Source organism: Geotrypetes seraphini, chromosome 3 (genome assembly GCF_902459505.1).
Source record: "Geotrypetes seraphini chromosome 3, aGeoSer1.1, whole genome shotgun sequence".
NCBI classification, from domain to species: domain Eukaryota; kingdom Metazoa; phylum Chordata; class Amphibia; order Gymnophiona; family Dermophiidae; genus Geotrypetes; species Geotrypetes seraphini.
In genome coordinates, this window is record NC_047086.1 from 130,564,900 (window position 1) to 130,577,435 (window position 12,536).

Below are 12,536 nucleotides of genomic sequence, written 5' to 3' on the forward strand. Positions count from 1 at the left end.
AACATCCTTTGAAGGCACGGCGAGTTCGGCGTTGGTGAGCATTGACCGGTGGTCGGTTGCAAAACCCGGCACTGGCAGGATCACAATAGCCTCTGGAAGCTTCACACCCGCCCATTTGTTCTGTCCAATTCGCAGGTCGCCTGTCAGTAACTGGTAAGTTGGATATCTGTCTTTGACCAGCCTCACTAAGAATCCCATGAGTGTTCTTTTGTACAAGGTTAAGGGTTTAGAGGGGTTCCGAGGTGGTGCCCTTTCTGATCTTCAGGCTGTGTCTCCTTTAGAGAAACGTTACTCAGTTTTGCAGTTTATGCATGTTCAAGTTTCTTGTTAAGCTAAATTTGGCCTTTTTGGGTGTTTGTTGATTATGTATTTGGCTATCATGAGCAGCATTAACTTGTAGCAGGGAGTCCCCGCACACACACACACACCCTCTCTTTTCTTGTGTTTCTTGTGTTTCCTGTTTCTCCTAGATGTTCCTGGCTTTACTAACTACTGAGTTGGGAGGGGAGTGTCCTGAGAGGTAACCTAGGAGAGGGGGCTGGCTTTATTTGTAAGTTCTGCAGTCAAGGCTGGAATAGATGCAAGACCCTATGGTGAAGCTTCCAGAGGCTATTTATAAGAAAAAATATTAACAGAGATGAGTAACCTAATCTTTCTATGTCTCAATCCATTCTCCTTTTTCTGGAGCCATATTGTAACCCTAGGATAGACAAACAGAACAAATAGGACATATAGGGGTTGCGGAGTTTCTTGCAGAGAGGATGATAGGTATCATATGGTGATAGGAAATTAGGAGTTGCTAGAGAATGTGAATTAAGTTGTTGTTGTTTTTGTCATATAGGGAATATCTGTGTTTATCCCATGCTTTTTTATCTTCAGTCACTATTTTTGACAACGCCACCAGTTTCCTTCAGAATCAATGTGACTGCTAGAACTTTGCACTGTGAAAGGGAATTGGTTAAAACATCCTTTCCTGCATTTTATAAAGCCACTTTAGAAATAGAGGAACCCAAATTGGGAAGAGTACAAAATACACTCACTGTAAAAGATCTCCCCTCACTCAAATACTCGGTGGGGTACCAGGGGTGATTTTTTTGGATGACAATGCAATATAAAGATAGACAACTTGGCGGTCTGGATGATCAAATGGCTGGATGTAGAAGTAGACGATTTTTGTGAAAAAAATTTTGGGATGTATTTTTCAAGAATGAACTTTAGATGCTGCTGACTTTGGGCGACTAGTGTCCTAGGCCCAAAATGAACTTAGACATATTTTTTTATTATGCTGCTCCACGTAAGTTAAATTTGTATTTCCAGAATTGTGTTTAGGCACCATACTAGCATTTACATGTGCACAAATGCTAATATTTATGCATGTAACGCACACATAAATGTGAGTGCCTAGGTTAAAGCATTGCCCCAAAGTGCGTTTATCAGTGAAGGCTAGATAAATTAATTAATAGCAATGAGCTTGGAATGAAAAAAGATGTATGTGCAGGTTTACTTCAATTTTTTAATTTTAGCATAACAGTTATTAGTTCAGTGGTTCTTTTTTTTTAAACTGTTTTGAATTCAAGAAAACGTGGGACAGACATGTGGAATCTCTTAGGGAGAGGAGGAGATGGATGCTATGGATGGGCAGACTGGGATGGTCCATTTGGCCTTTATCTGCCGTCATGTTTCTATGTTTCTACTGTAGTTTTATGTATATTTTTACTATGTAAGCTGCCTAGAAGTAGGCGGGGTATACATTTTTTAAATAAAATATATGAATGTCACCCAGTAAACATTCAGCTTTCTAATATAGCTTTCCCAGTATAAAACCCCAGAGAACCGTTCCTTGTTTGAAATACCTCTTAAATCCCCTACCCTCCTATCTTTTTCCAGCTTACTGAGTATTGCTATTTCCTTAGAAAATACATACAGTGGAATATAAATAGAGTGTTGAGAGGAAGCTCAAAGCCATTTATTTTAGTTTCTGTAATAAATATAGAAGACAAGGCTTAATGTTTGCGCTGTTGACTTAAATTCAGTATTGTGGACAGTTATCACTTAAAGACATACAGTAATTTGTCAAATAAATATGACAAATGGAAAAAGGCAAGACAAGTTATTTATATAGTAATGGTGCTCAGGAGGTATTCTAACCATAAAATCAATCTTCTCTTCTGAAAGTAAGTGGAACAATTCTATCACAATGTGTAAGCAGTTTTTCCAGCCTAGAAGGAAACATTGAATGATGATCATCTGTTATAAGGGTGTAGGAGGGTAACCCCTTCTATTGGAATAATTTCACAGTCAATAAAGGATTATGTACAATTTAGAATGCTGCCTTATGATGTAATCTTAGCACTTGGTGCATGTTTAGAATCACATTATCATAATATCCACTTTAATAAAACCCTTAGCGCGCATGCGCACTTCAATCTCTGTGCACCATGATCCGTAGTGCCGTGCCACACATGCGCAGTAGAAGGAGACTGTGACGATTTGTAACGCATGTGGCGGTTTTCCCAGCAGCGGTGGCAGTTTGCAATGCATGGGGTGGTTTCCTCAGCTGAAAAAGGCGCCTGCGGCGGTTTGCGTGCGGTGGTTTCCCTATCGTTACAAGGAGCCTGAAGAGGGTCCTGGCAGAGCTGCTTTAGAAAACACGGGATACTTATCAGATAAGAGCAGGGAAAGGGTGCTGCTGGACAGGGTGAGGTAAAAGTAATGAAGAAGGGCTACTGATGGACAGGGGGAGCAGGAAAGGGGTGCTGCTGGACAGGTGGGAGGTAAAAGGAAGGGAGAAGGGCTACTTCTGGACAGGGGGAGCAAGAAAGGGGTGCTGCTGGACAAAGGGGAGGTAAAAGGAAGAGAGAAGGGCTACTGCTGGACAGCGGGAACAGGGAAGGAGAGCTGCTGGACAAGGGGGAGAGACAGAAAGAAAAAAAGACAAACAACGGGTAGGGAGAGAGACAGAAAGAAAGAAAGACAGCCAGACAGGGGGCCAGGGAGAGAGACAGAAAGAAAGACAGACGGGGGGGGGAGAGACAGAAAGAAAGACAGACAGGGGGCCAGGGAGAGAGACAGAAAGAAAGAAAGGGGGAAGGGAGAGAGAAAGAAAGACAGACATACAGAAAGACAGTTTGCAATGCATGGGGTGGTTTCCTCAGCTGAAAAAGGCGCCTGCGGCGGTTTGCGTGCGGTGGTTTCCCTATCGTTACAAGGAGCCTGAAGTGGGTCCTGGCAGAGCTGCTTTAGAAAACACGGGACACTTATCAGATAAGAGCAGGGAAAGGGTGCTGCTGGACAGGGTGAGGTAAAAGTAAGGAAGAAGGGCTACTGATGGACAGGGGGAGCAGGAAAGGGGTGCTGCTGGACAGGTGGGAGGTAAAAGGAAGGGAGAAGGGCTACTTCTGGACAGGGGGAGCAAGAAAGGGGTGCTGCTGGACAGGGGGAGGTAAAAAGAAGGGAGAAGGGCTACTGCTGGACAGGGGGGAGCAGGGAAGGGGTGCTGCTGGATAGGGAGGAGGTAAAAGGAAGGGATAAGGGCTACTGCTGGACAGGGGGAACAAGGGAGGGCTGCTGCTGGACAAGGGGGAGGTAAAAGGAAGAGAGAAGGGCTACTGCTGGATAGAGGGAGCAGGGAAGGGGTGCTGCTGGACAGGGGGAGGTAAAAGGAAGGGCTACTGCTGGACAGGGGGAACAAGGAAGGGGTGCTGCTGGACAAAGGGGAAGTAAAAGGAAGAGAGAAGGGCTACTGCTGGACAGCGGGAACAGGGAAGGAGAGCTGCTGGACAGGGGGGAGAGACAGAAAGAAAAAAAGACAAACAATGGGTAGGGAGAGAGACAGAAAGAAAGAAAGACAGCCAGACAGGGGGCCAGGGAGAGAGACAGAAAGAAAGACAGACAGGGGGGGAGAGACAGAAAGAAAGACAGACAGGGGGCCAGGGAGAGAGACAGAAAGAAAGAAAGGGGGCAGGGAGAGAGAAAGAAAGACAGACATACAGAAAGACAGATATACAGAAAGAGAAAGAAAGAAATGCCTAAGTCTACACATCCATTCTAGCACCCGTTAATGTAACGGGCTAAAAAACTAGTATGTTAATATTCAAACTACACTCCTCCCTCCGTATTCACGGTGGTTACAGGCGGAGCATAGACGTGAATACGGAAAAACCGCAAATAACTTTCTCATGTTATTCACGATTTTCTATTAAAAACCTTCGAATAACATATGAGAAAGTTATTCGCCTCCTCACCCCGCCTGCCTGGGTCTCTCCTTAACCCTGGCCCCATTTACAGAGCAAGGGGGAGAGAGAAGCCCACCGCCAACTCCCATTGCGTCGCTCCAACACCCCCTCCCCCCTCGAAGGTCTGCATGTTCCCCCCTAACCTCCCGCTTTTACCTAAAGATAATCGGCAGCCTGCAGAGAGGATCATGGTGCTGTAGCGACCTTTGCTGGCTGCCATTGTCCTCAGCACCACATTTGCTCTTCCGCGGTTCCACCCCTCCTCTGACGTCAGGGGCACGATCGCGCAGAGCCAACGTGGTGCTGAGGATGATGGCAGCCTGCAAAGATCATTACAGCATCGCGATCCTCTCTATAAGCTGCCAATTATCTTTAGGTAAGAGCGGGGTTGCCAGGGGGTAAGCCGGATGCTGCAAAGGGCCAAGGCAGCACTTCCCGAGTGACCTTCCTCTTCGCCCCCTAAAGCAGCAGCGGCAAGCCAGCAAGATTCAGTGCTGCTGCTCCTGCTTTAGGGGGCAAAGGGGAAGGGTTGGTAACTGAATCGGCGAGGCCAATTTTTTTTTTTTTTTTTTAATCGATATGAATCGATTCACCTGATTCGAATCAGTGAATCGATTCAAATTGGAAATCGGGCAGCACTAATAGACGCCTACATTATAGGTGCCATTTACAAAATTTCCCCCTATGTTGCCATCTTGTCTAGTGCTCAGGAGCAAACCCTCCCCCCCCACTCTTTTGCATTCCTGCTTTCTACTAACACAATCTTCACTGGTTCTCTCACCAGTGCTACAGGTCCTGGGTTCTGTCCCACAACTGATATCAGCCCGCCCTCACCTTAGCTTTTCTCCATTATTCTCACCAGTGTTGTTTCTAACTCTCTCAATCCTGCCCAGCAAGAGCACTAGGGAGTTGTGCTTGAGAAAAAAAAAATATTATACAGACTACAACCCGTTGAGCATTTTGCATAGCTAGATACAGTATGTTATCTTGAGATCACCAACTTGCATAAAATTTATCATGCAATGTAAATGTAAACCAAGCTGTTTATTTACAGAGTGTAAAACATGTATAGCAAGAAAAACTTAAGCAAATCAGTATCACTTTTAATAAATTACAACAAATATAAATTGCAAAATTCTGCTCTATCAGAAGACAGCCAAAATGCAAAACCAAACGATATTATGGCAGCTGGATGTGTCGGTCTTCAGATAAATGAAGTACTGTTCATCAGCTGTTCCCTAGATGGTACTGTGGGACTAAAGGTAAAAGTCTCTGTAGGCACCAGTGCCTGAATCTTGGTTCTTTCAGGTAGCTCAAAGGACTGCGGCTTGCCCTCCCACTGAGTGCAGTTATTCCAGTCATTGGCACTCGATCAAACTGCAGGGTGTTCAGTAAAACAAAGAGATATTTCTGGCTCTCAGTTGAGTATCAGATGTTGCTGAGATTTTTAAACAGAGATTAGAGGATCCTTTGGACTGAAGCTCAGTCCACTGGTTTTCAAATTTTAAGCTAACAAAGTTCTTAAGCAGTAGAGATCCAAAAGTACATTGCAGTCAATAGTTCATGTTCATCGATGTATGATCTGGAAGACTCTTTGGATCAGAGAAGTTACAGGGGCATCCGTATGCCATTGTCCGTCGTGATATTGCAGCCCGGGAGCTTCTAAAAATGAAACATGTCTTGCTTTCTTTTCCCTTTTCTGATCAGTTCTGTCACTGACTGTTCTGTTCCTTTCAGTCACTATGATTGATGCCAATCAGGCAGATATCTCTCTGTCCCTTGTAGAACAGGGAAGTATGCAGACACAACATACTCCCAGTGAACTCCCAGTCCATGGAGAAGCATGCTAAGCAGATATCTTCAAAGCGAACATAATTTTGACAAGCATTTTCTACATGAAAGGTAAATCTTACACATGGAAAATGCCTATTACAAAATTGTGCAGCTGAATACATATATACAAGAATGTGTGCCGACAAGACTATGCCTAGCATTACCTGGGGGTATTGTTTGGGCTGACCTGGGGTGAAATTGTAATATACATGTGTGACCCCCAAAGAATGCCTCTGCTACAGAGCAGGAGGCGCAGAATTTTGGGGGGAAGTCGCTGAGTATGAGTGTGTGTGGATAGAAGAATTTTTATGAGAGGATTTGGAGGACCTTGACCAGAGTGGGAGTGGGGAATAGTATAAAAAGGAGAAGAGGAGAAAAAGCAGGGATTTTGGTCATCCTGATTTTCCCGCCAGAGCCCTAGTACTGAGGGAGACTCGTGAAGGTGCTAACAGACTGTGGGGGTGAGAGTTCGAGTGTTTCAGCTTGGCAGGAAGATACCGTGATCCTGGGCTGAGGAGTGAAGGTGGGATCCAGAGCAGCTCACCAAGAGAGTAATTGGGACTTTAAGTTTCATGTTTAATGAAGATTTGATATACCGCCCATCAATATTATCTGAGAGGTTTACAATTACAATCTATTAATAGGAAAGTGGAAAGAAATAACTAGAAAAATAAAAGAAGGGTCCGTTTTAGCGGGAAGCTAGGAATAACTAATTTTTGATAGGAAAGAAGAGGGAGAAAATGGCGAAGAAAGAAGGGATGCAGTGGTGTATTGAGGGAGGGGCAAAGGCTCCAGCATCGCCACGCCATACACCTCCCATTCTTCCCCACCATGCCGTGCGCCCCTCCCCTCCAATCATCCCTGCCTCTCCGTGCTTACCTCTTGTAATGTTTACTCACGCGAGTGGCACACTCTGCCTGCTGCTTGCACCGGCCTCAACACCCTTCTGACATCATGTCCTGGTCCTGCGACCAGGAAGTGAAATCAGAAGGGAGCTGAGGCCAGCACCAGCAGCAAGTGGAAGATGGTGCTCGTGCCAGCAAACTTTAAAAAGATGGGGGGGGGGGCAGAGAGGAGGAGAAGCGCTGGCAACTGGGTTGGTCCACACCTCCTTACTACGCCACTGGAGGGATGTCGTTCATAGGCTGTCACCTGGGTGAGGAGAGGAATATTGGACCACATGTTAAATCTTTTCAAGTGGCTCAAATAATTTGTAAGTACACTTCTCCCTTGGTATTCGCGGGGGGTTGAGTGCAGAGCTGGACTGCGAAGTGTGAAAAATCGCAAATAAGTTTTTGGCCGGCTCTGACCCACCCCCACCTCATTCCGCCTCCCTCCCGGCATCCCAGACCTTACCTGGTGGTCTAGCGGGCTTTCATGACAAGAGCAATCTTCCTACACTCCTGCCCCGTGCAGATCACTCATAGCAAATGGCTGCCTTGAGTTCCCGTAGTCTCTCGAGGGCAGGGAGGAAGGTTGCTCCTACCCCGAAAGCTCCACTAGACCACCAAGTAAGGTCTGGGATGCTGGGAGGGAGGCAGGGAAGGTCTAGAATTAGCGTCTTCTTTTTTTTTTTTTAATAAAAAAATCACGAATAACCAAATCTGCGGATACTGAAACCGCGGATTCAGAGGGAGAAGTGTATGAAGGTTTTTCATTAAATGCATCAGAGATCAAAAAAAATGTTAAGAGCTTTTCTAAACTTGTCATGGGAGAACTTGTATACAGAGGTGAGTTGGAGAGCATGCTAGAGAATTGAGGCAGTTAGTGAAAATATGGCGGATGTAGTAGTATCATCTAGGATGGAGAAGGACTAAGAGGGACTTTACCTTCCCGAAGGTGTCATCAGGAAAGGACAGAACAAAGGAATGTATGGAGACCCATTTTGGTGGATAACCGTGAATGTGAGAGACCCTTCTATAGCAGAGCCTGTGTGGAGTTATCAATTGCACCTCAGTCTCAGCTTTATTTAATCAATTGAATGAAAGACTGCAGGGAGTTGATTGGGTCCCCCGGAGAAATTATTCTCTGGCCTACTGGAGGAATCCAGCACCGGCCTGTGCCCAGCTCAGAAAACAGACTTTTCTTTTGTATGTCAGCGTTGCAGGTATTTGACCCGAAGAGTTAGCTGATGTCCAAAGACGGTGTGTGATTGAGACCAGGGTTACACAAGTATATTGTATAAAATGCATGTGTACGTACGTGGAAAGCAATTCTGTAAAGAGGTGCTTAGAATTAATACTTTCCTACTTTCCTTTATAGAATCTAGCATAACCTGGTACATATGCAAATTTGTAGTTAGGCACAAGCACTTAATGTTAGCTAAAGAGCTGGTGTAAATGTTTATGCCTGAGACGTCCACATAACATATGGTATTCTTTAAATTATGGGCACTTAAATATCCTTGCCCAGTTTTGGACAAAGAAGTGAATGCAACCTAATCGAATAATGAGTCAATTAACATCAGCAATTGGATGCTAACAATTAAGTTTAAGTTTATTAATAAAATTTGATAAATCGCCTATTAGAATCACTAAGCGATGTACAAATCAAAAATATAGAAAGATAAAGGAGGTGCACATTTAACAATATTCTTTTGTCGTAAACAAACGTGAGATTGGGAAGGAAAGGATAAAAGTTACAATTTTCATTTGGGGTAGAAGAAGGGAAAAAACAAATTACTTATTATAGTAGTAGCATAAATGGCTATTCAATAACTGGAATCAAATTTAATAACTTCATCTATCATAAACTTCCAGTATTGTTTATAACAAACCTTAAACCAATTAGGGATGGTAAAGATCCTCAGAGAGTTAAACTACAGGGGTTCAAAGAGGGTCTAGATAGGTTCCTAAAGGATAAGGGGATTGAGGGGTACAGAAAGCAGTAGAGGTAGGTTATAGAAATAGTCAGAAACCACTTCACAGGTCATGGGCCTGTTGGGCCGTCGCGGGAGCGGACCGCTGGGCACGATGGACCTCTAGTCTGACCCAGTGGAGGCAACTTCTTATGTTCTATTCCTGTGGCTCACGTGAAACAAATCACGGAACCCGATCTTCATAGGATCAATTCTTCGTTATTTTTAATTCATATGTACATTTTTTAGCATTTCTTTTTAATAAAGTACTTAGCTTGAATAACTTTCAGGGAGCGCCTCCACCAACATGTCCATGTTTCAGATACTTTCGTCAGGGTTGAGGCTCCCGATTTAAATTATCATGCTCCTCTCTATACATTTCTATATGAATTAAAAATAACGAAGAATTGATCCTATGAAGATCGGATTCAGTGATTTTCAAGTGAGCCAAAGGGATAGTTTAACCCTCTGAGGATCTTTACCATCCCTAATTGGTTTAAGGTTTGGAAGTTTATGATAGTTGAAGTTATTAACAATTACTTATTGACATCTGGCTGCATGCTGTCCTATAAGGCTGGGAGCAGTGCAAGTTACTTTCAGAATGATTTCTTAGAAGTGCAAAAAGTAATTACGTAGCTGAAGTGCTTTATGCTTAGTTTACATCTTGCTTTTTAGTAATTCACTGTATACGGTATATCCCACTCCTTGTTGAAGTCCAGCACATCTTCTTTTGTGAGGACATTCCAGGCTCCCACTACCCTTTATTTCAAAAAATATTTCCAGATGCTGGTTTTAACTCTACCTTTAACATGTTTTTCCTGCTTAGTGATATTTATCAAATGGAGAAGGAGATCCTGAAAGAGCAGGAAAGGAATCATCGGCACAGGGGCCCCAGAATTGTAGAGCCGGCTTCTTTAAATGAACCCCCTCCAAAGGTAATCTTCTTTCCAAGGGTATCAGTGTGAACAGTGGGCTCAGCAATCATCATGACATTTTCCTGAATCTTTGCTCCCCCACCCCTGTTATTCCAAATTGTTTAGTGCATATTGAAAGCTTCTATACCACTACTAATGAAAAAGAAAGAACCAGATTTATGTAAATTGAGATAAAGGATAAAATATTGCAGTTTAACGTTATGTCTTTGATGAATCATGATCCTCTGCTGACAATAATATGAAATGCGATTAGAGAAATTTCAGATGAAGCAATAAGAAATAGCTTATACATACTTAAATGTTCTCTCATAAATATGAGAGATGCTGAGGGCAGTTGTTTCTGTTATGGGCACTATGATTTAAACTCATAAATGTAAGCCTATCATTAGTTTGCCTAGATTTATGAGCCCAATTTATGAACCTAGTACTAAAAATCAGTGCTAAGCTCCTAACTTCTGCCCTAAATCCACCCATTATCATTCACTTTTTTGTGCTCTTAATTTTAAGAATTGAGTGAAGTTTTGAGCAAATATTTACGCACTCAGCCCTAGTAAATGTTCAAAGAGGCCAATTTACGAGCATAACTCTCAAAGTTAGCGGCATAAGGGGGAATTCATCAAGAGATGCTAACCTGTTTAGTGAGCACTAAACACCAAGGGCTAGATTCACTAAGTAAACCGATCATGTACCGATCTGTTTGCGACCCGATTACCCTCCGTCCCGATTCACTAACCTGTGTACCGATCATCATCCGATCCGTGCGTGTAAATCAGGGGAAACGGCATGCAAAGCAGGAAGGACGCGATTCACTAAACTTTCTTCTGGCACACCGACTGGCTGGCCGATCAAAAAACAAGCAACTGGTGAGGACCAGTCGCTTGTGCTAAAACCCTGCTCTCTGCCCCGATCTCCTGCTCTGGCCACCCTGCTCTCTCCTGCTCTAAGCCGCCCTTCCCCGCAGTGCGAGCCCGTGGTTTTAACCCACAGGTTAAAAGCGGGGCTGCGCTACAGGGAAGAGCGGCAGAGAGGAGGAGAGTCGGGGAGGCAAACCCAGCGTCATTGCAAGCTTCCCAAATGCCTGTGTAAGGCCTGTTGTGAGCTCCTTTCTTTTCTGCCATTTAAAGCATCTGAAGCACTTTTATGGGCTGTGAATGAGTGCTAGCTACCCCTTTGCCGGGGCTCAACGCTAACCCGGCTAAACGCTGTCCTAGCTTTCGTTATTCATTGCACTCGCCCCTCCCCCCCCCGGTGTTACTCCAAAAGAGCATGCGCAGACCATCTACAGGAAAAGCAGATGGTCTGCGCATGCGTCAGGATCACTCACTTGCTGAGACTAGTATGATATGTCTGGGTGGTGAATGGTAGTGGTATGGTTGTGTGGTATGGATGTTCAGGGGTTGATATATTTTAAAAGTTTATTGCAGCCATGGCTTGCTCTCCCGTGGGAGGATCCTTCTACCCTTTTGTTTTTTCACTGCTGGGAGGCCTCTGTTCCTTGCATCCGGGCTCTCTTGTTTCTTCTGGGATTGTACTTGTTTGCCCTTGAATCTCTGTTCCTTTTGCTTACTGGTGGTTTATGTCTGACGCCTTCCTGGGCATGCTCTATTGACCTGGACCTCTTGCTTATTGATCTCTACAGTGCTGTAGCTTCTAATTCTTGTATTGCTGTTGGCTGCTTTATAAATAAAAATTATTTTTTAAAAAAGGAGCACTTACTAGTGATCCGTGTGGTCGGTGGGGAGCGTTCCTCTGATCACCCCCATTTGCATGCAGGGCCTTGGTGAATTGGTCGGTCTGCCATGGATCGGGCATGGAGAGGCGGGTTAGTGAATCTAGCCCTAAGGCCTGGATTCTCTAAACGGCGCCGGTAGGCACCCAAGCTCAGTGAAAAACACTGCTTAAATGTTTTAAACCAATTTTCAAAGCACCTAAAAAATCGGCACTAGAATCACACCTCCGTAGGCACTTTACTGCCTGACACCACTGTAGGCGTGGCTAATGCTGGGAGTGGCGCTAGGTGCCATAAAGCTTCTATGGAGGCATGATTCACATCAAAGGCATGGAAAACCCTGGTCTACATTTCTGGTGCCCACTTTTGCTGGAGGTGCGATTTCCCAACCAGTACCATCGCATGATTGCCCCACGATCGGTGGCTGCTTTTAAGGCGACTGCCGACAACAGTTCCAGTTAGAGAATCTGAGCCTAAGACACCCATTATAGTCCTCTGGGTGTCTTAGCATTTAGCGTATACTAATCATTAGTGCCTCTTGATGAATTCCCTGAATTGTTTTAAATAACAGAGTACGCCCATATTTATTGATAGCAGATGATGAATTTTTATGATATGATCTTATTGTTGATGTTTTGATAATTTGTAGAGTTTGTTCATTTTTATGTGCATGTCTTTTGTTACCCGCTTAGGACTGGGCCCAATGTACTTTGCATTGATTATTTGATGTTTTTGTATTTGATTATGTATCTTTGCGATGTTGAAAATTGCATTGATGGACCAGAAAGGCAGTATATATATAAAAAGCCCAGGTTAGATTTGATCAAGATTAGCAACTGCTGCTAAGAGAATAATTCTATCAGGTACCTCTAGACAGCTATATATAGGGTCAATTCTAGAAACTAGGCACCAGCTGCAACCTATTTTATAAAGACACAAAATACAGC

The 12,536-nt window shown here is 44.0% G+C and overlaps 1 protein-coding gene across 5 annotated transcripts in view; it reads left to right on the forward strand.

Moving 5' to 3' along the window:
* Window positions 1–12,536, forward strand: part of PTK2B (protein tyrosine kinase 2 beta) — a 295,556-nt gene that overhangs the window by 216,583 nt on the left and 66,437 nt on the right. For all 5 annotated transcript variants that reach the window (XM_033937098.1, XM_033937096.1, XM_033937099.1 and 2 more), the window contains one exon: window positions 9,752–9,860. In XM_033937098.1, the coding sequence (XP_033792989.1) occupies window positions 9,752–9,860 (109 nt within the window). The remainder of the gene's footprint in view (window positions 1–9,751; window positions 9,861–12,536) is intronic.